Here is a 26198-nt window from a genome sequence, read left to right as displayed (position 1 = left end):
TCAGCAATAGTTATGATGTGACTGATATTATGCCCCTCACCGAATTTCGGGTGGCTGTTTTGACTGACTTAAGAACGTGGTGGGGGCCAGCATTGTCTGGAGTGGGTCCTCCCACGGTGCACAAACCTGGGACCTCAGCAACGTAGTGGAGGAAAGCAATAGCCGTGCCTTTGACAAGGTGCTGATATTCGTTGGAAACGTTGGTTAGGAGGACGTGGGTACGGCCGTCACGTAGTCGGACGAAACCTCTCGCAACGACAAGGCCCCGCTCCAGCACAGTAGAATAGGGCCGTCCGCCAGGCCCTCGTAGTCGTGAAATAGGTCGTTCCGCACGGGCACCAAGACACCGCGGCGGCACCGTGACGACATTCTCGACTATGCGCAGATCGTTGCTGCAGGGATCTCGGGAGCCAGCGCGAGCCACGGCTGCTTGGTCGAGAAGGTGACTCGTGCGTCCTTAATGTCAATCACAGCACCGTTCGCGCGCAGGAAGTCGATCCCCAGAATCAAGTCTCTGGAACACTCGGAGAGCATGACAAATTCACCAACGCATGTTAAAACACGAATTACAACTCTAGCCGTGCACTTGCCAACAGGGAAAATTAGGTGCGCACCAGCGGTGCGCATGTGGGTCCTGTCCACGGTGTCAGAACGTTTTTAAGGTCTCCAGCAAAGCCACAGATCATAAAAAAAACAATCAGCACCGGTATCGAGCAGCGCGGTAATTTCGGTGCCAGCAATTGTCACCCGCAAATCGGATGCAGTGTATCGAGTATTGTTGCTGCCGCTCTCTGTCCAAATATGTCGGCTCGTTGGTTTCGTGATGCAGCATCTTGACACGTCTCGACGTCAACGGCCTTGCCTGCAGAGGTCGCTGGTGTTAGTTATCCCGACGCGGACTGGGCGAGCGACGGCCAGCAGAGCTACTCTGGCAGCCGGGGCTAGAAGCGTGATAGCGGAGAGGCGAAGGCGAACTGGACTCAAGCCTTCCAGAGTAAACACGGTTCTGGCGAGCCCAGAGATGCTCCGCAATCTCATGCAGTCGTTCACCGTTCTGAGAAGTGCGTCGGGACGGAAACCGCGAAAACCCACTTGGCGCTACGGACAGGCTCGTTAGAGATGACCGGGCTCCCCATATTCGTAGCACAGAGGCCCACGGTCAGGTGTACGCCACAAATCCGACTTCCGAGGACGTGGCTCAGCTGTAGCAAGTGCAGCTGCATAATATGGGGCGGTGCTACTGACGGGAGACGTTGGGGTTATACCGTAGCCCGGTGCGGTTGCGTGTCATGTGCCGATGCTGCTCATAGACATCGTCGGAATAGCGGGAGCGGGGTGCCTGCGCAACCTGATGATTTCGTCCCTGACGTCTTCTGTCAGCGCTGCAAGCGACGCAGGGCAACCTGGGGCGGATGGAACCGTTAGAGGTCTTTGCGAACAACTGACCGAATCAGTCCGCGCAAGGTGTCTGCATTGCCGTTGAGGCACGAGGAAAAGGTTTCGGGCACAATGCTGTGGATGTCTCGATTGTATTGGCGGGCCGGTTGCTGGAGCGTCGTCTCCATGGTGGTCGCCTCGGTGAGAAATTGCGCAACAGTGCGGGGTGGGCTGCGTACGAGGCCTACGAAGAGCTCCTGCCTAACCCCTCGCACGAGATGGAGAAGCTTCTTCTCTATCGTCATGTTGGGGTCGGCACGCTTGAATAGACGGGTCATGTCCTCGATGTACATGCGCACACTTTTGTTCGAGCGCTGGTTTCGGCAGTGCAGCGCAGCTTCAGCCTTCTCCCGGCGGATGGCGTTGGGTAATGTAGCCAGGTGATTCCGGCAAAACGTCTCCCAGGTGAAAAGTGTAGTCTCGAAATTTTCAGACCACGTCCGGGCAGACTCTTCCAGAGCAAAATATACATTATGAATCTTGCGCTCATCGCTCCAGCCATTGTAGTAGGCTACCCGCTCGAAGCTCTCCAGCCAATCCTCAGTGTCTTCGAACATGGCACCGTGAAGAGATGGCGGTATTCGCGGTGGGTTGCAAAGAATCGGGGCCAGTAGCCGGGTGTCAGTGGCCATGGCAGTTGGATTCAACGGGCTAGGCTGGGTCGGCACCAGGAACCTAGTGTCAGTGGCCATATCAGTTAGACTCGGTTGCCGAGGCTGCGTCGTTCTTGTGGGCGCGGGAAGGGGCCCTAATTCGGGCTACTCTTCAATGATACGGCGGCTGGGTCGCTAGTGGACAGGTGTGAGGTCCGTAGTGATGCTGTGTGGAGTGCGGTGGTTGGGAAGCGTACCCAGCACAGCTCCGCCAAATGTTACGAGTATATCGTAGGAGAATTTCCGGAATAGAGATGTAAAACTGCGGCGGTCCCTAAGTGGTCCGAGCGTTTGAGCGAGAGAGAACCATATATCTATCTCAGATTCTCTCGATATTAGTAAGACAACATGCCACAAAACTTTGCGTGAGACCTTGGGGAAACGAAAGCTGAATGCCAGACTTGTGCCGCACTTTCTCACACAGGACCAGAAGGACACGCGGGCATCACTGAGCGCTGATTTGCGGTCCGAGGCAGAGAAGGATGCTGCATTCGTCGACAGCATCATTGTTGAAGAGGAAGCATGGTATTTTCGATAAGATTCTCAACCAAAGAAGCAAAGCGCCAAATGGCGGTCCACAAGCTCTCCGTCATTGCGAAAGGGTCGGTGACAGAAGACCAAAACAGACTACCCTGATAGTTTTCTTTATGCCAGAGGAGTCATACACCACGAGTTTTTCGCACAATGGAAGGCGGTGAATCAGGAGTTTTATATTTGCGTGCTCCAAAACGTGCGTGACGCACTGCGACGCCGCCGCCCTCACTTATGGGCATCTGGACATTGGAGCGTTCTCCACGATTACGCAAGGCCGCAAACTGCACTCAGCGTGACAGAAGTTCTCGTCAAGCACAGCGATACTGTACTTCCCTATCCGCCATCCTCGCCTGACATCTCCCCGTGCGATCTTTTCCGATTTCATCGTGTGAAGAGAGCCCTAAATGGTCGCTGGGCAGGGAGCGTGGAGGCCATTCAAGACGCCACGACAAAGGAGCTGATAGCCCTGCCAAAAGAAGCGTTTTCCAACTGTTTCCAAGACCTCAAGAAGCGTTGAAATCTTTGTATAGACTGCAAGGGAGACTATTTCGAAATGGTGCTGCACAAATGATTTCAGTGTTACACGCATTTTGTTTATATATATATATATATATATATATATATATATATATATATATATATATATATATATATATATATATATATGAGCAGCGTAGTCAGTAGAACCAAAAATGAACGTTTATTCACAGGTTTAGGGTAAGTACCCTAGTGGCAGGAAGATAGGAAGGAGCACGTGTTAGTCGAGATAGTCCGAAGCTCTGAAGGATCGTTAAATAAGGCGATGAAAGGTGCGCGCTTCGAAAACACATGAAGTTGCAACATTCCTTCCTCCTCAGAAATGAAAACGTTGCACTGGCTTGTGTTCTCTCGTTGAGCGCCTCAGAGTTTGGAAAAAAAAACAGCGCACCTTTAGACACGGACAATGGCAGATATAACGACACAGTGTCTAAAGGTGCGCTGTTTTCTTTCCAAATATGAGCTACCAACTAGCCCGTTTGACCATCCTTGCATGTCTAAGTTTATTGGGCGACACCTGTATTCAACGGGGCCACAGGAATATCTGGTGCCGGAAGATCTGGGGAACCGGTGCCATTTGGGGTGCGCCGAGCAGAAATGCCTTCATCCGGGCTCACTGTTTCTGGATGCTGTAGTTGTGTTGCTTGGTCTGGCGCACTGCAATGTGTGGTGGCTGTAGTTACTGCCGGGTTACCCCTTGGTGCTTCTGGTCGCGGGCGGACCTGGCACACGTGCCGCTGGACGACTCCGTCCGATGTTTCCACGGACACCATTCACGCTCCAGACGTCGTCTCCACATGGCAAGGCGTCCAGATACCCCCCGCACCGTAATTGCGGGCATACACCTCACTTAGAAGTAGTGGCAGCAAGTCATAATTGTTATCCTTTGGTCCCGGAAGTGCTGGAGGCTTGCATGTGTCCACGCGTGAGCGCTTTTGATAGCCCAAAAGCAGCTCTGCTGGGGATTTACCCGATTTTCGTGGAGTCCTCCGGTAGTTAAAAAGCAACGGTACTAGGTTCTCTTACAGGTTTCCTTCCCTCATTTTTCGAAGGCCATCTTTTGCAGTTCGCACTGCCCTTTCTGCCGCACAATTAGACTGGGGATGGTATGGAGCACATCGAAGGCGCACAATGTTGTTGTTTGCCGAGAACGAGGCGAAGTTTTGACTGGTAAACTGGGTTCTGTTGTCAGAAACGATCGCGCGGGGTATTCCAAACCTGCTGAAAATGACACGCAGATAGTTAATGGTAGTCTGTGCTGACGCATGGGACGCGTCGACTACTACGAGTATCATTTATCCGCAGATCGGACCCGCGTAGTCAACGTGAATACGAAACCACCTTTCGGCTGTTTCAGGCCAGTTAACGGAGGGGGCCGTGGCTGCCATCGGCAGATTTTGCACCCAGTTCTTGCACTGAGCGGACAACTCTTCAATATTTCTGTCAAGACCTGGCCCCCAGAAAAAATAACGCGCGACAGATTTCATTGCCGGTGAACTCTTCTGTGTTTCATGTAGAAGAGGCAGCACTCGTTCCCTAGCTTCGGTTGGTATTATGACCCTATTACCCCAGTACACCAGTTCATGTGCTATGAATAGTTCGAGCTTACGGTCAAAAAACGGCAGTACGGCCCGGGTCATTCCGTTTGCGTTTTTGGGCCACCCATGTAGTATGTATTGTTTGACCTCAACCAGGAGGGTTGAAAGGCATTAATGCCTCCAGCTCACGCGTTGTCACGGCGCCATAATTCAGCTGGTTCAGCGACAGCACATATTCGGGCGGCTCACAGTCGACGTCAGCTTGAGGAGATCGCTGCGGAAGTCGGCTCAGGGCGTCAGCGTTCAGCATCTGTCGTTCTGGTGCGTACTGCAGCCGGTACGGGTAGGCTCCCAGGTGGTGCGCCCAACGTTGTATCCGAGCGGCGGCCATTGGAGGTGTCTGCTTGTCTGATCTCAGCAGGCTCAGCAATGGCTGATAATCAGTCAGCAGGTAAATTCCCGACCTAGATGGCAGTCACGGAATTTCGTGACGCCTAATACCAGTGCCAGTGCCTCTCGCTCGAGCTGTGAATATTTGCGCTCCGCCTGAGTTATTGTTCGCGAGCGGAACCCGATGGGCCTGTGATCGTTACCAGTCGTGTGAAACAAGACAGCTCCCACACCGTACGGAGGCGCGTAACATTCAAGTTTAAGTTCCTTCGAAGGGTGGAAATGAACGAGAACCGTGGCTGTTTTAAGGTTTTGCTTGGCGCGTTCAAATGCGAGCTCTTGAGGCTGTTTCCATAGCTAGCGTGCATTCTATTCAAGCAGTTGATGCAATGGAGCAAGTGTGGTTGACATGTTCGGCAGAAACCTCGCGTAAAAAGTAACCATGCCCAAAAACGAACGTAGCTCGTTTGCATTACATAGGCTGGGTGCCTGCATGATAGCGTCAGGGTTTTTCTCATTCGGATGAAGCCCATCGCGATCGATGTGATGCCCTAGATAAGTTACTACTGGGCTGCGCAGTTTGCACTTATCCAACCTTAGCTTTACCCCACGCTCTCGGAAGCGCTCTAAGAAGTTTTTCAGCGTCTCACCGCTGTCACTCGCTCTTTCGGAAAGGAGCACATCGTCCAGATAAGCCTGTGCTCCTGGAAGACCAGCCAAAACCTCATCCAATTATTTTTCTTTGGAATATAGCAGGCGCAGCGGCTATCCCGAAAAGAAACCTGTTGTAGAAAAATAGCCCTTTTGGCGTATTAATGACGCAAACTTTCTTAGCGTCATCATTTAGCGCCACTTGACTGTATGCACCCCGTAAATCGAGAGTGCTTAAATATTCCCCATCGTGTAGTCGGGCAAAATTACCCTCAGTGATTGGCAAAGGGTATTGCTCAGTTGCACACGCTGGATTTACTGTGGCCTTGAAATCGCCGCAGATCCTTACTGCGCCGTCTTAAGCACTGTGACTATGGGCGTTGCCCATTCAGAGTGTGCCACCAGCGACAGTACGCCCAGAGCAACTAAACGGTCTCGTTCAAGGGACAGATGCGGGTCCCATTTGAACCTAACATATTGGACTTATTTTTGGAAATGTGGCGGAGTGTTTGAAGGTTGCTTCACTTCCACCACCGGTTGGCCCGGTATTGCACTGCCTCCGGGATCGGCCTGGGTCATTACACGGCGCGTCTTTTCTATCCTGTTTTTCTATCCCATCTTTGAATTCTCCTACTATCTGCATGTAGTAGCGATTGTGGCTCGGTTTGAGCCAGTGGGCAAGCCTGTGCACTCTCCTTTTCTTTCTTCCTGGAAACAACAGACAGACAGACAGACAGACAGACAGACAGACAGACAGACAGACAGACAGACAGACAGACAGACAGACAGACAGACAGACAGACAGACAGACAGACAGACAGACAGACAGACAGACAGACAGACAGACAGACAGACAGACAGACAGACAGACAGACAGACAGACAGACAGACAGACAGACAGACAGACAGACAGACAGACAGACAGACAGACAGACAGACAGACAGACAGACAGACAGACAGACAGACAGACAGACAGACAGACAGACAGACAGACAGACAGACAGACAGACAGACAGACAGACAGACAGACAGACAGACAGACAGACAGACAGACAGACAGACAGACAGACAGACAGACAGACAGACAGACAGACAGACAGACAGACAGACAGACAGACAGACAGACAGACAGACAGACAGACAGACAGACAGACAGACAGACAGACAGACAGACAGACAGACTCAATCGCGTAGCGCGTATGGAATAGATCTGGCCTTACAGAACTTGTGTACGGCGCCTTCCTTCATCTGCATGCCGGCTAAAGGACGCTTGATTAGTTCCAGTTCCTCGGAGAATACGTCGTGGTAGTAATGGAAGATGCTGTTCACGCTGGATTCGCTTGCTTCTTTTCTTGACGCTGAGTCCTCGACATAGCGAACCACCGGAACACCTGCGCTCTTAAGATGTTTGATTAAATCGCGACCGCAGAGGATAGGTCCCGCACAGTCCAACACGGTCAGCGCACACTTTACTGTCGTCCCTTTATGACAAACCTGGACCTCAAGCTCCCCACATACCGGAAGGCGTCCTGTGTAGGAGCCTAATTTCAGACTGGACTGTTTCAGTTTCGGCCATTGCCCGTGATGCTTATCGAACAGTTGACGCGGAATGAAATAAACGGGAGACCCGGTATGGGCTTCCATTCTCAGCTGCACACCGCCCCAAGCAAATGTTCGGCGGATCGGCGGTTCCAGACAGCTTTTTCGTTGTGATACCAAAGTCCAAATGTGGGCGGCTTCATGTTCCTGGTCTGCTGAGGTTTCCGTCCCCAAGAGGGCGTTATTTTGCGCCGTCCTCGTAAAGGGCGTCACCCTACAGAGGAACACAGCGGGGCTGATTGATCTAAGGCGTAGGGGTTTAAGGACAGTGAAGGGAAAGTAGGTTTTAAGCGGGTAGAAGTGACCAAGCGAAGGTTATCTGATTGGTGGCTAAAATCAAGAGAAGAGTAAAATTTCATAAGTGATGGCTAGGTGGCTTGAGCCACCGCCCGAATTAAAGGGTTGAGCCGTATCCATCCATCCTCGCCATGCCTTGTTCTCGAGCCCCGCGGCTTCTACATTTCCTTGCAAGGTGACCCCGTCGTCCACAGCGGTAACAACGAGCGTTAGACCGGGAGCAACATATGTCATTACGTTTCGTACCACCGCACCTTGAGCATTGTTGATGTGCGGCAGCCCTCGTTTCGTCCAGCAGAGTTTCCTTCTGATGCGCCTGTACTTTTAACACGGGTGTCGTTGCCGGTCCGATCATGCGTTTTACGCCACTATCCGCAGCCTCGGCTGCAAGGGCCATTGTCTCAGCGTCTTGTAGCGTTAATTCCTGCTTTGCCAGTAGCTTCTTCTGCGGGGCACCTGAACGTATACCACACACAATGCGGTCTGGTAGCATGCGATCCAAAGCACTGCCAAAATTGCAATTGTCAGCCATGCGGCGAGTTCCTACCAGGAATTCATTAATCGGCTCGCCCTCCTCCTGACAGCGACTTAAGAACTATAAGCTTTCAGTGATTTCGTGTCTCTTAGGACTATAATGCTCACTCAAAACTTCGACGACTTCTTCATACGTCAACGCATTTGGTTTGCGCGGAACCACCTTTCCTGCCAGCACCTGCATCGTATGCGTATTTAACGCGGCAATCAGCAATGCTTTTTTTAGTCGAATCTTCAATTGCAATAGCTTCGAGGTATGCTTCTACCTTAATAAGGTACGGCTGCCACTTATCTTTGTCGTCTTTGAAGTCCGAATGTGCCGAGCCATGACGGCCTTGGTTTCTCGGTTCTGCGTAGGGTCCTGTTCTGTGCCGACTTTCACTGCATTGGCGATGTCCATCCTCGTCGCCACTGTAGCGTAGCCGTGGCGTCCTCACAGTAATGCCAGACCAGGGAAGCAGTAGTGTAGTCAGTAGAACCAAAAATGAACTGTTATACACAGGTGTAGGGCGTATTTATAAGTAGCCTAGTGGCAGGAAGATAGGAAGGAGCACGTTAGTCGTGATGGTCCGAAGCTCTGAAGGATCGCCAGATAATGTAATAAAAGGTGCGCGCACTTCGAAAACACACATGAAGTTGCAACAGAAACCAAGGAGCATAGTTTATTTTCATTTTAGTTTTGTGGTGTGGACCAATGTAATTTATTAGTAAATATTTTACTAATAATTCGGAGGTCGTCGGCACGGTTCCTATCGGCGGCATGTGGTTGTTTTTTATTTCGCTTATCTAATCAGTACCTACCTTTCCGCAAACAAATATTCACCAATAATCTCCATTGATCAACGCCACAAACTAACAAAACATGGTTGAGGTTTATCTCCTCTCTACTAGTGACAAGTGCAAAGCAAAAGCTTCGTTTGACTGGTTTTACTTCGTCAGGTGGTCCCTATCCCTTTCCATATACTTTGAATGGCCAGCAATTTCTTTGGGATCGTCAGACTGCCTGGCGCCGCCGGTACACAGTCGCAACCGATGGCTGGGTATATATGGCTAAATATTAAAATGATTCATAATAATTGGTTTTTGGTGGAAAGGAAATGGCGCAGTATCTGTCTCATATATCGTTGGACAATATATGAGACAGATTCATGAATGCGAAATCAAACGAAGAGCGTTAGATAAGTTGTTTTCTCCAAAGCTTTCGACAAATTCGGATACCACCTTTGGTACCATCCGTATCCTTCTGCGACCACCGGTTAGCCCCCCACGATTCTCCGAAGGTCGTCCCTAATTACGGTTCTGAGGACTAAAGGTCGTCGGCACGAATCCCTCGCTCAAGCCAGTGTTGAATTCGACTAACAACTTTGTGCGCGGATTTGCGCAGTCCGTTTGACATCGCCTGAAACCCTCTGCGCCGAATGGATGGCCCACAATTTTACCACAAATGGTGACTTCAAGTGGCACCAGTCTCGGCACAGACTCGCATTCATACAGTACATATGGACCTCCTTCACCCCGCGACGTCACGAAGATGCGGTGGCGCTGATGTTAGCAGCGACTTTCGCATGGTAGGCAAAACAGATTCCGCTTGCCCGTGCCTACCGCAGCTGCCGCAGCTACCGGTGGCTGCTTCAAGCCTGTGAACTGCAGAAGCAGCATGTATTGACCAGCTGCGTCACAGCTGGATCCGCGTAGTAGCATAAAAAATATTAAATTAGCCTCGATAGGTTTCTCGCGCATAAATGCCGCATTCGGAAACTGGCTAACAGGCATTGGGCCACGGTAGTAAAGCGCGAAGTCTGGGATTCGATAGGCACTGCCACTCAATGCACTTAATAGCATGCAAGTTACTGCGTTCATTCACCTGAACTTCAGGATAGTAGGCTAATAATTGCTCAAGGAAAAAAAAAGACATATGCAGCTGCACACGTACTTATCACCTTGAGCCGGTGTGCTCGGGGAGCCGACAGGTTCACTCACCCCCAAGGAATGCGTTTTTTTTTGTTAATAGCACACCATGTTTAATGGCGCGTTTTATGACATTTAATATTTACTTGAAACTGTTTCTTGATATGACGACGTAATTATTTCATTCGAGTAGAAAGAAGTCTGGTAAGTTGTGTCAATCTTGCGCGGTCGCGTTGGTGTGCTTAGAATAGCGTACCTTAGTGTGCTAAACGCCATATGCTTTTTCATTGCATCATGCATGTGTCATGTTTCATGAGGTAGTACATGATCGCGAAGCTTGTTTGGAAAGAAGCAGCCGCAGGCGTGCTACTAACAGACACGTGGCGAGATTGAGAGGGGCGCGGCATGAAAAGTATTCTCGTTATTCATGCATGCGATATGTAACTAAACTTGGTGCAAATACCAAATTCCTACGCTAGTTTCAGTAATTCCTTTTATTTATAGCTATACCTGGTGCAGTTCTGGGTAATTATAATTAACACCGTCGGCAAGTCCCCCCAAGGTCTCAAACAATTGAGTAGATAGTGCGCAGTTTTTTTATGCCAGCATGTACATAAACCCCTGTTCTGTACGATGACGCGATTAGTTCTTTTTCTATATGATCAGTACTTATGCATGCATAGTTACATGAAAACGTTTCTTAGAAATAGCTAACACAGTACTGCACGTGTAGGGAAAAAAATCGAGAGGTTTGTTACGCTCCTCAACGTCTCAGGAATAGTTTGCGACAAATGGAATCATTTGATTTTCATGCGAATTACGAAGGTGAGTGATCCAGTCGCAGAAAATGTGAGAGGTCACAAAACGAACCTTAAAGTTTATGGCATCTTCGCTTTCGCTTTGGTCAAAGAAATGCGGCACTGAAATCAAAGAAATTACCTCACAATTTTTGACGACCACACTTCTAAAAAGCGTAATTTATAAATTTGTACTCAAAATTTTGCTATAATTTTTCGTCACGAAACTAGACTTCAGGGCTAAGAAAGAAATAATTCTAGAAATCAAAAATTTTCACCAAATTGACCAGCTTAACAAGAGGACAAGTCGGCCTGGCTGGTGCGTGGTCATGCGGCTAAAAACAGCGCTAAGCGAGACAGGAGATCAGGGACACGACGCTGTCCCCACCTTTCGCACAGCGCGACACGTACATATGTCAGCAGACGATGAGCGCACGTCTGCTCCGACGAAACAAGGCCAGCACTTCCCCTCACTATTGTCCCGAAGTAAAATCATTCCGGCTAGTGCAGAGTGTCAAAACTTGTTTTATTCAATGCCTTGCGCATAAATAAACGGCAGGAACGCTTTCTAGTCATGTTTACTACTAACCACATATACAATACAGTGGCAAACTATTTCTCTTTATAGGCCGCACGTGGCCAACGCGAGCTCGTGTACTTCAACAAATTACTAAGTTGGAAGCATCGACCATTGCTATGATTCACAGAAACTGGAAACGCGCCTACAAGCCTTGAAAACCCGCGCTCAACACCTATCCGCGACGCCACTCCCCGACCTTTTGCCTACCACGAGCTCGCTAGCGACTGCAGCGCCACCTCGTTTGTTTACAAATATGCAGGAGGTCCATACAGCGAAACGCCAGCCACCTGCTGAAATTAGGAGATTCGAAAGATAAGAGAGCAGCGTAGCAGCGTTTGTGGCCAACGTTGGTTGTGGATCAGCCTGAGCCAATGGGTAGGCCCCTGCACTTTCCTTTTCATTTTTCCCGCCAGCAATAGCAGAGAGAGAAACAACGTTATTGAGCCCAGCTCGACGTCTTCTTAGACGCTGTCCATGAAAGTGGTTCGCTCTTCACGGGACCCATATGCTTCTCTAGCCGCCTGGGCCCTGCAGATCACGACGAGCTGGTCTTGCAGGGCAGGGCTGGTTAGCAATGTCTCCCATCGCTAGATTAGGGAGGATGAGGGATGAATTGAGGTAGTCGGGCAGGCAAGAGGTGGGTGGATTGCCTTCACGAAATCGCATACTCCAATGACGTGTTGGAGCGCGCCCACTTACTGAGTCTTGCAGAAATAACATTCGTTCTCGTACCGTTCCGGGTGCATCTTGCTTTGAAGGTAGGGTGCAGGAAAGATCCTGCCTGTATCTGCCTCTAGATCGCTTGCTTTTTTCTGCTAAGCGATTTGTGAGGATCGCGGTAACGTGGCCTCTCCATCTTGTAATGGTTCGTTATGTTCCTATAACTAAATAGGGACTGTGGCTCACCTTCCTCTACCCGCTGTTCTATCTCTCCGGCGAACTGGTGGGCAAATTCGTTGCCCTCCAGCCCAGAGTGAGCCGGTGTCCATATCAACTCAACTTTCCTTTCAGGTACGTCGCGTTTACTCTTGAGAACATCTAGTGCCGCAAGAGACACCCAACCCTTTCTGTAGCTGTTATACGCCTTTTGCGGGTCAGTGACAATGCTTCCCACTTTGGGCGGCGCGAGTGCTAGCGCTATCGTTGCCTCTTCTGCCACCTCCGGAAAACACAACTCGATAGAGGCGCAGGGTACGAGCACATCCCGCATCGTAACTGACAGCGTGACTTTCGATGAAAACTTGGGTAGCGAAGCATCTGTGAAGAGAGTGACCCACTTTCCTCTTATATTTGATCTAAAGTCTCCGTCAAGGCCGCAATACGAGGCGAGTCGAACCGCCTTCTTGGCGGTGAAATACATAAGCACTCGTGTACTGTGTAAGTCATTTTGCAGGTTAAATAACCAGAAGTAGTCTAAGCTAACCTAGATTCGTCCATTGCTGCATCGCAAACAGCCGACATGCAGAACCACAGTTTATCCAAACTAATCTGAAGCTCTCCGCTGCGTCATGACACAGAGCCGTCATGCAGCTTCGGGGCAATAAACTCCATTTTCCCCTCGTCTTAATTTTCTTTTTATCTCACAGGAGGCGACTTCAATGGCAAGATTCCTCCAGAGGCTGCGCATATCTATACTGCTACTGTTTTGCAGAGCGGAAAAGGTGCTCGGGAATCTCAGAGAAGGAAATAGGGCAGACCTTCAGGAATAAAAACATGAAGGAAACAAAGGAGTAATTCCGTACGTTAGCGCCACTTCGCTGCTTTTGAAAACAAAGGGGCTAAGGAGCCATATTTAGGTCACAATTTCCCGCTCGACAGGGCCTTGCCAATGAATGTGTAGACCAGTGAGGGTTACCATCACGCAATCTTTCTGGAAAGCTGCACCATTACAAATTTTTATAATTTCTTTGAGATTTATGCTGTTTAGTTATCCTGTGGCATGTCAGGTGTTGTCAAAGAGCGGGCAGTAAAACTAGTTTAAAAGATCAGTGACATAGCAAAAGAAAAAGATTAATGGTCATCTTGGCTTCCAAAAGGAAGTGAAGTTTAATGGTCATCTTGGCTTCCACTCAGAAGCTGCAGAGAGCTGTTGACTGGAAAGTTTTCAGCATCGTTGGAGACTGAACATATGGGCACTCCTATGTCTCCTTTCCAACTGTTTTCTATTGGCCGAAGAGCATTCCCACCTTGCTACAACGGTGTGCAATGTGTGAAGCATCTCTGCAGAGGAGTTTTGGTGGTTTCACTGGCTTTCTTTCTACACATAACATAATTGCTCCCACTATTCTGCAGCTGACAAGATATAAACTAGGCCGGTGCGTTCGCTTGCGCCTGCTCCTTCACCTTGTTCTCTCGGGCTTTCTATGTTCATGTACAAATAAAGTCGACTTCTATTTCTGCCGTGTCAAAAATCGCACTTGAAGTTTGTACAGTGTGAACGAAGTGATGGAGTGAAAGATTGCTGCCATAATGAGTGCGTTACCTGCATAAATAAAAGCAGTGCACAACAGTTATGTATTCTTCGTGCAATAAAACTTTTTATAGTTACGTAGACGTTCACCCTGAGTGGTTCTTATTTTTTACAGCGCCTATACCTTGAAGCAAGAGGCAAAGATTCGCGGTGAAAACTAAGCATTTGCTACATCCGCCTCCAGTGGCTTCCAGCTGGCTCATGGCTTGCTGGATTTGATTGACGTTCAATATCGAGCAGGCCATGAGCCAGCTGCAGGAGAGTGTGTAAAGGCTGCTTAATATTCCCCGCGAAGCTCTCAAGTTTACACGAGTAAAAAGGAGAGGCATCCAAGACAAAGCCGCATTAATACAGCTTGCCATCGGTTACCGAGGCAATGTCGGTGGATGGTTGGACAGAGGTCTGAAAGTGATTGGTTCTTACTTGGGCCGGCATTCGCACTTGATATCCGGCCACGTACCAAACAATTCAAATTCCGTCTCGGCTGTGCATAGGCTATTTGCTCCGCCCTCCGTCGGGGAGCAAAACACCTGTGGCTGCAGAGCACTTCCAAACGCGACGTGACCGCGGAATCCGAAGATGCAGTTTCTACTGCTCACGTTTGAAGCTGGTACCGAAAAGTTTCTCTGCCCTCTTCGTCGCTTTCGTGATCAGCTTCACAATCAGAAAAGTGTACAACAATTATATCTTACAGCTACTAAACTACGAGGCAGAAACATTGAGGCTCACGAAAAGGGTTACCCTCAAGTTAAGGACAACGCAGCGAGCCATGGAAAGAAAAAAAATAATAGGTGTAACTTTAAGAGACTGGAAGAAGGCAGAGTGGGTGAGGGAACAATCGCGGGTTAATGACATCCTAGTCGAAATCAAGAGGAACAAATGGGCTTGGCCGGGACATGTAATGCGAGGCAAGATAACAGCTGTTCCTTACGGGTAACGGAGTGGATTCTAAGAGAAAGCAAGCGTAGCAGGGGGCGGCAGAAGGTTAGGTGAGCGTATGAGATTAAGTAGTTTGCAGGAAAAGTGTGGATGCAGCTGGGAAAGGATGGGGAAAGATATAGGAGAGGCCTTTGATCAGCAGTGGGTTTAGTCAGTCTGATGATGATGACGATGATCAACCCGAGGACAAATGACCTGATGATGCCAATAAGCGTTTAAATCTAGAAAAACCGATTAGGTCCCTGGTTCAGCGTCTTCACTTCTGGGGCCAGGGCTCGGCGCGTCCTCAGGGTCGGGCACAAAACGTTCGGTCCCACAAACATCACGCTGTAACTAGTTGTACTGCTTTGACATTGGATGAGCACCAGCTTTGGCACACGAAGGAAGCTGCAGGCTAACGTCAACGCGTATTTTCCTTCTGCGGCAAAATTTCTGCCCATGACTTTCGGCTGACCTTGTGCAAATCTACAAAGGCATCACTCATATTTCTGGAATCATCCATCGTGCCCCCCACTCACAAACAATAAGTTCCGGATCCCCTGGAAGGCTCCACATATAACCTTCCCTTCATTGTCCAGACAAACGGTCATCGGTTGTAATCACATTCTGGGGCCTTGTCTACGGCTTCGTCTTTTGCATCAATGTTTGACTTCCTTTTGCTCTTCATTTGAGGAAAGAAGACGTAAAGTGTATGTGAGAAAAAGGTTATTTACTCAGTACAGACCGCTACATCTCGCTACTTCGTTGACGCATCTTGCTCTACCTCTTTAATCGGTCGACCTTGACCTGACTTCACTCCTTGCTGCGGTAGTACAACTCCCGTAAGCTTCTACGGTCTCGGCTTTGACGCATCTTGCGCTAGAGCTTTACGTGGCTGACCTCGGCCCCGCTTCACTCCTCCTTGCAGCGGCGCACCCTCCGTTGTGTTCCGCGGTCGCACCGTTGGCGCCGTTCCGTCTGCCATTAAGCGTGGCCGTCCTCGACCCCGCTTGAAACCTTCTTTGCCCTCCGTCGTGCCCAGCTGCTTGCATGTGTGGCGCCTGAGCTTGGTGACGTCCTCGGCACCAGCCCCGCACCGTGGGCAGTGCAGCGGGTACCGGCGCGAGTGTATGACCTCCTCGTGCCTTCTTGCATGGGCGCGTTCCCTGAATCTCTTGCCACACTGGCTGCACTCGTAGGGCTTGTCACGAGTGTGGATCATCATGTGAACCTTGAGATTGTCAGGCCGGGAGAACCTCTTCTGGCACAAATTACACACGGAGTTTCGCTTGTCAACGTGGGTACGCTCGTGCCTGATGATATCAGCCCTGCGTGCATGAAGGGTAAGTATAAGCAGAATTACCACACGACTACGAAAATCTGCTCCGGATGCCTGCGTTAGTAGACACCTTTAGCATATCATGTACCATGTTACCGTAAGCGGTTCCGTACCGTTGTACCGGGAGCCTGCGCCGCCAATGCACATCGCACATCCCACTAACGGTGCCAGATGGCACCAGCTACCCGGCAGCTGCGCGTGCGCATGTATCACCGGGACCAATCAGCGCGCGCTCATCAGCAGTGAGCGGTCTTCCGGTACTTCGGTAAAGGTAACCCGGTACAAGGTACGTTAAAGGTGTCTAGTTATGTCTGGACATCTCTTTCAAGGTTACGATTTCGCCAATGACGTTCGCACCTTCCACCTATATCACTGCCGCTGGTGTCAGGCGCATTTTGCCTGTTTCTGACGCAGCTCTTCCACATGACTTAACGTCTCTCACTTACTCTCTTTCCGCTCCTGTTGGCGTTGTCTTCCTATGTCCTCGCTAAGCGAACCTTGGTATACCTGTACTTCAGTTGTAATGTGAGCGACTCAGCAGTAATGCTAATCAGGCTTATAGAGCAGTGTCTGAGGCACCACAGCTCAGTTCAGCTCTGCAAGTACTGAAATACACACACGCGCAATGTCTAACTCAATTCTATAGCATCCAATAAAGGTCAGCGCTCATGATGAGCTGGGCACGAGGCAACCAGATTTGGCGGGCGGCTCGTACACTTGCGTCACTCCTCGAGAGAGGCCGATACCAAAAGCACCAGCCGGGTCATTTCGTGCACGGGAGATTCGCTCAATTCTGACACCGCAGCAGCGGCTTAAGACTAACAATTTCTATGCACAGGAGACAGCAAATAACGGCAACGGTTATAATGAACACTCGCTTATTACAAATGGCGTTGGCGATACCGCAAAAATGTGTATAAGAGTAATGGCACCGCGTCTCAGATATAACGAACAGCTGCGGCCGTGCAACTCGCTTAGGGCGAACAAGGAGGCTCCGTGAACTCGACCCCACTGTAAAAAAACTCGCGCTTCCCGTGACCGCGGATGGCCAAGAGCGCCGCCCAGCCCCAGTGGCATCGCTCTGAAGGGAACTTCGAGACCCCCAAAAAAGCAACAAAAGGCAGCATTAAAACTACGAAAACTCGCCGGCGAAGCGTGAGCCAACGGGTTAAGGCATACAACGCCCATCACTGCGTAAGGGCGTGCCAGCTGGGCAAAGCCTCTAAAGTGCAAGTGACCACCGTGTACAGCTGAGAATGCACTTTTATCGGGCTTGCTGTCAAGTATCAGACGCACATAACTCACAAACTAAGTTTTTAAAATATGTGTATTGTTTTTCTGATTTGATAATTTGGGTCTAATATTAGAAGTTCACTCACTACGAACTTCGGATAGAGCGAACGCAATCAGGGCGACCGTCAGGATCGTTTGTACAGTAATTGTTAGCTTACTGGAAAAAAGCGGGCAGTGTTTCTTGATGGAAAATGAACACAAAACTCGCACAACAAGCGCGAAGGGGCACTTTCGAGTGTGCTACTGCTGCTAGTCATGCTGATGACGGCGTTATGCTGTGTCCGAAAATCGTTGCATTCAAGCATTAATTTTGTATTTGTAGGGCGACTTGACGATTTGTGCTTCTTTAAAATATTTACGGCTTGAAAAGGTGGCTCGTCATCAGAAAGGACATCTCTCCAGTTAACTAGCCACGATGGCGTAAGGCAAGGAACGGTGCTATAAAACGGTGTAAGGCCTACTTGCGAGTGCTCGTGAAGGTGCAGTGCGTGCATTGGTGGATTCCCTTCTTGCTACGCCAATGTTTCCACCGGGTATGCATTTCCATCTTGTACTGCGTAGTGAAGAGGTCGCCGCACATCCCACAGGCGAGAAACAGGCTGTGCAAAGGAACGATACTGACGTCCCCTGAAAAAGAACCGAGCAGTGCGAGGAGCGAATGAGCACATGTAGAGTGAAGAACTGAATTCAGTGTTTCTTAATGTGTACCGTGGCAGAGAGCAAAAGGCCAGCAGCAGTAATATTTCACACCAGTCCCTTAGTATCAATTAGGTGCATGGCAGCTTCTTTAAGAGAGTAATAGAATAGTAGGTTGTATTTAAATATTTGGCTATTCGCGATGCAAAGGTAGCGAAACGGTACTAACCCGCACAAATCAGTGAATAGGTAATGTAAACATTAAATAGAGAAAGACAGTGCCTTTTCTGGAAGCGCTATCGACCAGCTTCGCACCGGTACACACAAATCAAATGAGGAGTTCTCTCACAATGCTGAGGTCCCTTTCATGCACTAAGGATATATACCTAAAAAGCAAGCACCCATTCTCTTTTATCCACAGTTTAGTCTTCATGCTTATTAGGCAATGTGTCATTGCTCCTTCAACTGTCGCCTAGATGTCGTCGAAAAGAAAGGTCCGCCGTCCCTGCGGACTTTCAAAGTGTTCATAATCAGGCATAATCGAATTAGCTTAGACTTCAAGAGAGAACGGACGAAGCTAGTGAAGAGGAAGTTCATTAACGAGTTAGGAGTAAGAGGGAAACTAGAGGAATTCAGGATATCGCTGGGGAACAGATATTCACCGTTAACTGATGAAGACAATCTTAATGTACATACAGTGAACGATAATCTGACAGCTGTCATTACGGAGTGCGCACTGGAAGTAGGTGGTAGGACAGTTCGACAGAATAAGAAATCTGATTAAGAAACGCCAAAGCATGCTGGCGCATTAGCCTACCGGCAGAATAGAACTAGCAGAGCTATCGAAGTTAAAAAATGAGCGCTAGGGGGGGTAGCCGACATAAGGAAGATTAATACGGAGAGAATCGAGCATGCTCTAAAGAACGGAGGCAGCCTAAACGCGGTGAAGAGGAAACTACGCATGGTTAAAAACCAGATGTATACGTTAAGAGACAAGGAGGGCAATGACATTAGCAACATAGATAAGATAGTTAAAGTAGCCGAAGTGTTCTGTACAAATATATAAAGTAGTAAATGTAATCACAACATTAATGAGAGAGTCAGTAGCCCGCAACAATGAGTCATCCCGTCAATAACGAAAGAGAAAGCAAAGAAAGCCTTAGGAATATATGCAAAGGGGAAAAGAAACTGATGAGGATCACGTCACTGCAGATCTGTTGAAAGATGAAAGAGAGATTGTGCTAGAAAACCAACCACCCTGTATACGCAACGCCTTATGACCTCGAGCATACCAGAATCTTGGAACAACGCAAATATCATCTTAATTCTTTAAAAAAGCAAACGCCAAGGACTTGAAAAATTACAAGCCGATCAGTTTACTCTCCGCTGCCTACAAGGTATTGACTAAGGTACTTACTTCAATTAACCACATGATGAGGCAGGCTTCCGGAGATGATACTCCTCAAAATATAATATTCCCACTACTAATGAGGTGATAGAAAAATGCGCAAGAAATAACCAACGAATATGTATAGCCTTCATTGATTACGAGAAAGCGTGTTTCTCGGTGTAAATCTCAGCATTCATACAGGCATTGCGGAATCAGGGTGTAGAAGGGCCTAATATATAAAAAAACTGGAAGCTATATATAGCATCTGCACAGATACCATAGTCCTCCACAAAGTCAGAGAGAAAATTCCAATAATCAGGGGCGTCAGGCAAGGAGACACAATCTTCCAATGCTATTTACCGCCTGTTTGCAAGAGGTCTTGCGAGGCATGAAGTGGGAGCAGTTGGGGATAAGACTTCATGGAGAATACCTAAAAAATCTGCGATTCGCTGATGATATTGCCTTGCTCAGTCACCCAGGAGGTGAGCTGCGAGTCATGATCAATGAGTTAGACAGGCAGAGCGGAACGTTGGGTCTAAAAATTAACATCCAGAAAAACAAAGTCCTGTTCAATAGTCAAATACGGGACAGCATTTCACAAGTGGCAGCAAGGGGCTGGAAGTGGTAAAGGAACTTAGGACAGCCAGTGACAGCTGATCCGCATCATGAGAGGGAAATAACTAGAAGGATAAGGATGGGGTGGAGTGCATATGGCAGGTTCTTTCAGATCATGAACGACAGTTTACCAATATCCCTCAAGAGAATAGTATACTACAGTTGCATCTTCCCGGTACTCCCCTACGGGGCAGAAACGGGGAGGCTAACGAAAAATGTTTAACTTAATTTAGGGACAATGCAGCGAGCCATGGAAGGATAATTGGTAGGTGTAACGTTAAGAGACAGCAAGCGGGCAGAGTGGGTGAGGGAACAAACGCGCGTTAATGATATCGTAGTCGAAATCAAGAGGAAGAAAAGGGCTTGGGCAGGGCATGTAATGCAAAGCCAATATAACCGCTGGTAATTAAGGGTAACGCAGTGGATTACAAGAGAAGGCAAGCCTAGCAGGGGGCTGCCGAAGGTTAGGTGGGCGGATGAGATTAAGAAGTTTGCAGGCATAAGGTGAGCGCAGCTGGTGAAGGATAGGGTTCATTGGAGAGACATGGGAGAGGACTTTGCCCTGTAGTGGGTGTAGTCTGGCTGATGATGATGAATCAGGCATGTTCGCAGCTTGCATACGCTATCAACCGATTATTATCTAAAAGCTAAGGAGTGCAGGACAAGCTTCTTCTCACCTTCGTTCAACGCCCCTCGTCCTGTAGTGTTCCCGAGCAATCTCTTGGTGAACGACGTTGAATATCCAACGAGCAGCTCTTCTCCGGGGTCCACCTTCCTTAGTGTGCGGTAGTAGATGTCGCCGTTCACGAGTGAGGCCTCGAGGTTTTGTGAGCGCTTGCTGGGCGAGTAGTTCACGTCGTTCATCCAGTGATTGCGCTGTTCCGGGCGGCCGTCTACCACGAAGAACTCTCCACATCGGCGCACCTGCGGAACGCAGCGGTTAAACAGTATAATTTTTAAGGGATCGTACTAACGTGAAACAACAGGCGCAAGAAAACGTGGCGGAAATTTTAAATGTCAGGTAACAGGCCAGTATTCCGTGTTCTATTCTTATACCTCTATCACATGGGCATTTCTAAGGCCTTCGAACCGACCAGTCTATCCACTGTAAAGCCACTGAGCGCAGCTAAATGGGTGGTTTATGTGGCCATCGAGACACTGTTAGCGTACCGTGTACCCTGTTACCGTTACCGAAGTACCAGAAGCATACCCACCCCTTGCGAGCACGCATGATTGGCCCGGATGCTACAGACACGCCCGCAGCCTGCCGGGTACCTGGAGCCATCTGGCGCCGCCAGGGAGATGTTGGAAATATGGAACTAATAATATACAACTTATTTTGATGATGATGATTTCAAATTTTAATGGCGCAAGGGCTTCAGATGCCAAAGAGCACCATGGGACAAGGTATTTTGGTCTACTGACAACTTATTTGGCGAAAAAAAAACATTTCAGCCTGGGCTACCAAACACTGCGGTCCGTGTAGTGTCATTGTCAGCGATATAAAACAACCAACATCAGCTTCCTTAAAGGTGCAAGAATGCTACTGCATTCAGCTTGTCCAGGATAGTGGAGTTCATTTCAAGAGTAATTATTCTTCTTCTTGAAATGAATAATTTCTTTGCACCTTTTAGCTTAGCCTTCAGCTTACGCTAAAGCTTCCAGCTTGGCCTGCGAGTGCGACTCTTGTACTGCAAGCGGGACGGTTTAGCGTGCACAAGCACTGGTAGCCATACCTGAGATTTCGCGAAATTTTTGCAGAAAAATAAAAAGGCCCCTAATGGTGGATCGGGTGGCTTAGCGATGTCTCATGGTTATGTCTAACTTTTCGCGTGCCAATGAAGTTTGGGAAAATGGTGAGGCACTGAAAACCATAGGCGAACATTGTTATACATTTTTTTTCTGTTTTTCCTCTAACCTTATAATAACGCGGCCTGTCAGTGCTGCTAAACAGTACAATACAATGATGGTGGAAAGTACGCCTGTTCGTTGAATTCTAGATATGCGGTTTGCAATTGTAGTCATCCGCTGCAATCTTTCCCTCTCACACAACAATGGCACGTATTGCAGCATATCCTGTCCCAAAGAAAAAACTCACCTCGAATGCACTTGCAAGTCCGGGGCAGAGTAACAATGCGAGTAGCGTAGTGCAGTTATAGCCCCGTTGTTTCGAACGTTGTCTATAAGAGCCTTTACAACCTGAGTCTGAGTGTTCTACACATTGGCCGGGCAAGCTTACCGGCCAGGTGCAGCCGCCATTTTCGATGCCGTCCGCCTTGACTCCGTGGTACGGGCCGAAGTGCAGTCCCTTGGGCAGCGCCTTCAACGTGAACACTCCCACCGGGGCACCCTTGATTGTGGACTTGCCCGAGGTCAGGAATTCGAGCATGCTCTTACCGACGAGACTTTGATCTTCCGATTTCCCCTGCGTATAATATTCCGCAGTGTTCTCCAGCCGCTCTACTGCAAAGTGGGGGCTCGGGCATACAGGTTAGATTTTACAGCGCTGACTGTTAAAGCTAGGATTGAACTGTTTCGCGCCGTAATCACGGTCGCCTTCCTCATCCCGGCGTGAATTTGCGATTAAGTGCCCGGTATACCACCCCCCCCCCACCTTCTCGACCAGAAAAAAAACACCGTACGTGTAAAAATGGGTTCACTCGTGCAGCCCGCCAGAAGAGTAAAGTTGGCGTTTCTGAAGTGTGGTACAGATAGCTGCACCGGTCGAAGCTTGAGCCCACCAAAAACGCATGAAAACGTGTACACGGAGTGGTGGTTAAGTATATATATAGCACATAAATGGGCGGGCACTATGATTTGGCGGGTGATTTCGCACTCACATCAGGTGATCAATTTTATGACTGAGTATTGAGTTCAAGCAGGTATCGTTACGTTTTTCAAATGTACTTGAGATTTTTTTCAAGATTGATCCAATTTACATCGTGCATATCCCGAGAAAGCAATCAAAATACAGCCGAACCTCGTTAAAACGAAACTGTTTATAAGGAAACAACGGATATAACGAAGCAATGTCGATTCCCGTTGGAACTTCGGTCAACACAGGCTATGAAGAAACTATGGCTACAACGAAGTAACCGCCGAGCCCTTCAACATAGTTACAACGAGGTTCAGCCGTATGCCTTAAGAAGAACTTGCTACCGTGGGGAAAGGAGGCAGCGGCGGCCGCGACAGCCCCCATCTCCCGATTCTCACCGTTTTAAAGGTGCCGAAAGGAAAAATTGTACTGCGCTGGTTAGTGTGGAATTTCATGCAATCAAGCAAAATGAGGACGCACCCGTAATAGAGAATCATCGAATCCTGCGAGGAGAGCGACATTTGGTATAGACAAGGAGTTGTAGCTTCTGCATCAAGCTGAATAAAGTTCCAAGAGGTTAAATGGCTTGCCCTGCTTCAGAAACCACTTCGTACATGTAGCATGTTACCCAGAGTTTCTACGGGAGGCTTAGAACGGTGATGATTCGGGCTAGTGGGTAATTCGCACGCAGTTCCTTAGCGCAAAAACATGAAGGAACCAGATACAATGATTTGTGTCCCCTCCCTTTTTTGTTTGCCGATGTCAGCCATCTCCCAGCCCCCCATCTCTCGATTCTCACTGTTTTAAAGGTGCCGAAAGGAAACATTTCGCTGCGCGTGTTAGTGGTGCATTTCATGCACTCAAGCATAGTAAGGACGAATCCGGAATACAGAATCATCGAATTCTGCTAGGAGACCTATGTATAGTAAATGGAAAGACAGTTTTGCCAGTTAGAATACGGAAATAATGAAACTCTGGGGAAGCTAAAGCCAACTTTAAAGTGGAATGGGAAAGGATTAAATCACATCTGCTACAGTTTCTGGTGCAATGTTTGTGCGTGTTTGCGTCATTTTCTTTGAAATTGTCGGTGCACCAACCGCCATATTCGGGCTACTAGCTGCAGAAAGCTGTGCTCACAACGTGGCGGGCACGTTGCGATGACGTCACAAGATCACGTAACCACTCTCGGCTAATCACCGAATTTTTGAAATCTATGGCGGATTCTACTTCTTACGTAAACACTAATGATATCGCATTGATATTTGGCAGCATATACTCTTTTAATTAACGAATGCCGTCATCCGCCGTGCGATGCCAGTGCTTTACTGCTTGGTTAGTTCATTCTGGGCCGCGATTGCACCTTTTAGAAATAATGAGCACCTGCCAAAGCATGCCAAGAAAGCTATTGTAAACGTCCGTGTATGCTTCGCTTACCTCCCTCTCCACGTCGGCTAATGCGGTGTCCACACGGGCAACCATTCCGCTTCCACCGGAAGCTACAAAAAAGGATTTGAGGCATATTTTTAGATGGTTAAAGAACGAAAGCGTAGCAACTCCTTTGCTAAACCACGTAACTAAAAAGGCCAGGTCTGTATAAAAAAATACAATTTCTTTCTTCAAAATACTGCGGTATGAATAACTACATGCACTCCTCTATGCAGGCCTGTCTTCCAGTCTTGTGTCAATCGCGAATCGTAAGCTTACGTTCTTCGTCACGCCGCTCTTCGCTTGAGGCCGGCCCTTTGGGCTGATCCAGCCTTCCGCTACCAGGAGCCTCCCCGTAGTCCGGAAGCATATATTCTGGCGCAGGCGGGCATTCGCTCTGAGTCTCCTTCGGTCGGACGACCTGCGGATACATTTATTGGTATAGTGGTCTTACATAATGTAAAAAATGCGATCATAAAAAGTTTTTCGCTCAAAAATGCTTTTGTCCAGAATTTCTGTGTATAAATGATTTTTTAAACAACAGTCTTCGGAAAAAAAAGGTAACCACGACGTCTCTGTTTGCACTTGCTGCCAAATATTCGAAAACTACTCGAAAACCTAAGAGCGTAGTCGATTCGTTTGGAAGCATTTCGAAAATGTACTACTTGATTCGCTCAGCGAAATTAATACAAGGGCATCCGATCAGCTATCTAAAGATTTCCGATATTTGCCCACTTCTACTGATGATAAATGTTCGATGCACTGAGGCCGCACTAAGCAATGCTAATTGCAGCTAACAACTACCGGGTAAACTCAAAAACAATGAGGAAATCTAAGAAAATAACCGCATTGGTTAATTTATCACGCTCGTTTCATGGCGTGCGCCAACGTAGCCGGCATGACCGCTTATAAGCGATCACTGTATCTCACAAAACCGTCTTTTTAAATCACTTACTACACCCGCGAACTACGGGTAGTGAGCGCTGTCTCTTCTCTCGTCCGGAAGGCCGACTGGCACATTTAATTCATGCACGAGTTTTCCGTTCTGCACAAATACGCAGGCCTGAACTCCGAATAGTCTGAAGAAAGTCGTTGCCACAACAGTCACACTGACAATCGAAAACAGTCTAGAGGCATTGTATATTAGCGCGCAGGATGTGCACGTGCAGCAGCAATAACTTGGCGGGGGATATGCCATTGCAACGCATTCATTACGGTGGCAGAAGGCCGACCAAAGATCCCGGGATTGTGTCATGCCGCGTGTACCGACTTAAGGAAGCTCATGAAGTTCAAAACGCCCATCCGCCGAAATTTTGGTGCCACACATTGAAGCCTGATTGTTCAACATTAATCCAGAAGTTAAAACTGGACGCCTTCAGACCTGATGATATTTGTATGGCCCACACAATTTACTAAGCGCCCCGCGGTGGCTCAGTGGTTATGGCGCTCAGCTGCTGACCTGAAAGACGCGGGCTCGATTCAGGCCGCGGCAGTTGAATTTCGATGGAGACGAAATTGTAGAGGCCTGTGTACTGTGCGATATAAGTACATGTTAAAGAACCCCACGCGGTCCACATTTCCGGAGCCTTTATCTACGGCGTCCCTCATATAGCCTTAGTCTATTTGGGGCGTTAAACCCCAATAGAAACAAAATAAAACCAAATTTATTAAGCATTAAACACCAGCTCAGGCCTTCAGGTATGGCTATGCAATGCAGATCAAGGCAAAAAGGGCAGTGTGAAGATGGAATGCTGTCCTCACCTCACTGGGCTCGACAACCATAGGTTCCTCTTCTCCAGTGGGAACACCTTGGACGAAATGCATGAGGACATCAATAAGGT

General features: G+C 48.6%; 3 protein-coding genes and 1 pseudogene across 3 annotated transcripts in view; all 4 read right to left on the bottom strand.

The window, feature by feature from the left end:
- Nucleotides 1–3664: 3664 nt before the first annotated feature.
- LOC144112990 (uncharacterized) lies at nucleotides 3665–5090 on the bottom strand (annotated as a pseudogene).
- A 10538-nt stretch (nucleotides 5091–15628) lies between these two features.
- Nucleotides 15629–18098, bottom strand: LOC144112988 (zinc finger X-chromosomal protein-like). Its single transcript, XM_077645838.1, has 2 exons — nucleotides 17938–18098; nucleotides 15629–16172 (listed from the first exon to the last, which is right to left on the bottom strand). Exons 1-2 carry the CDS (start codon nucleotides 18054–18056, stop codon nucleotides 15695–15697), a joined length of 597 nt encoding a protein of 198 aa, XP_077501964.1. The 5' UTR covers nucleotides 18057–18098; the 3' UTR covers nucleotides 15629–15694.
- A 1871-nt stretch (nucleotides 18099–19969) lies between these two features.
- LOC144104284 (histone-lysine N-methyltransferase set-17-like) lies at nucleotides 19970–22506 on the bottom strand. Its single transcript, XM_077637220.1, has 3 exons — nucleotides 22357–22506; nucleotides 20795–21041; nucleotides 19970–19989 (listed from the first exon to the last, which is right to left on the bottom strand). Exons 1-3 carry the CDS (start codon nucleotides 22504–22506, stop codon nucleotides 19970–19972), a joined length of 417 nt encoding a protein of 138 aa, XP_077493346.1.
- A 3537-nt stretch (nucleotides 22507–26043) lies between these two features.
- The window catches only part of LOC144104207 (uncharacterized), a 37709-nt gene continuing 37554 nt past the window's right edge, over nucleotides 26044–26198 (bottom strand). Inside the window, exons 6-7 of the mRNA XM_077637111.1 lie at nucleotides 26119–26165; nucleotides 26044–26061 (exon numbers count right to left, since the gene is read on the bottom strand). Of these exons, the coding sequence (XP_077493237.1) occupies nucleotides 26044–26061; nucleotides 26119–26165 (65 nt within the window). The remainder of the gene's footprint in view (nucleotides 26062–26118; nucleotides 26166–26198) is intronic.

The sequence above is a fragment of the Amblyomma americanum genome, chromosome 1 (assembly GCF_052857255.1).
Source record: "Amblyomma americanum isolate KBUSLIRL-KWMA chromosome 1, ASM5285725v1, whole genome shotgun sequence".
Classification (NCBI taxonomy): domain Eukaryota; kingdom Metazoa; phylum Arthropoda; class Arachnida; order Ixodida; family Ixodidae; genus Amblyomma; species Amblyomma americanum.
Note: the sequence above shows the minus strand (reverse complement) of the source record. Positions and strands in the feature narration are given on the sequence as shown.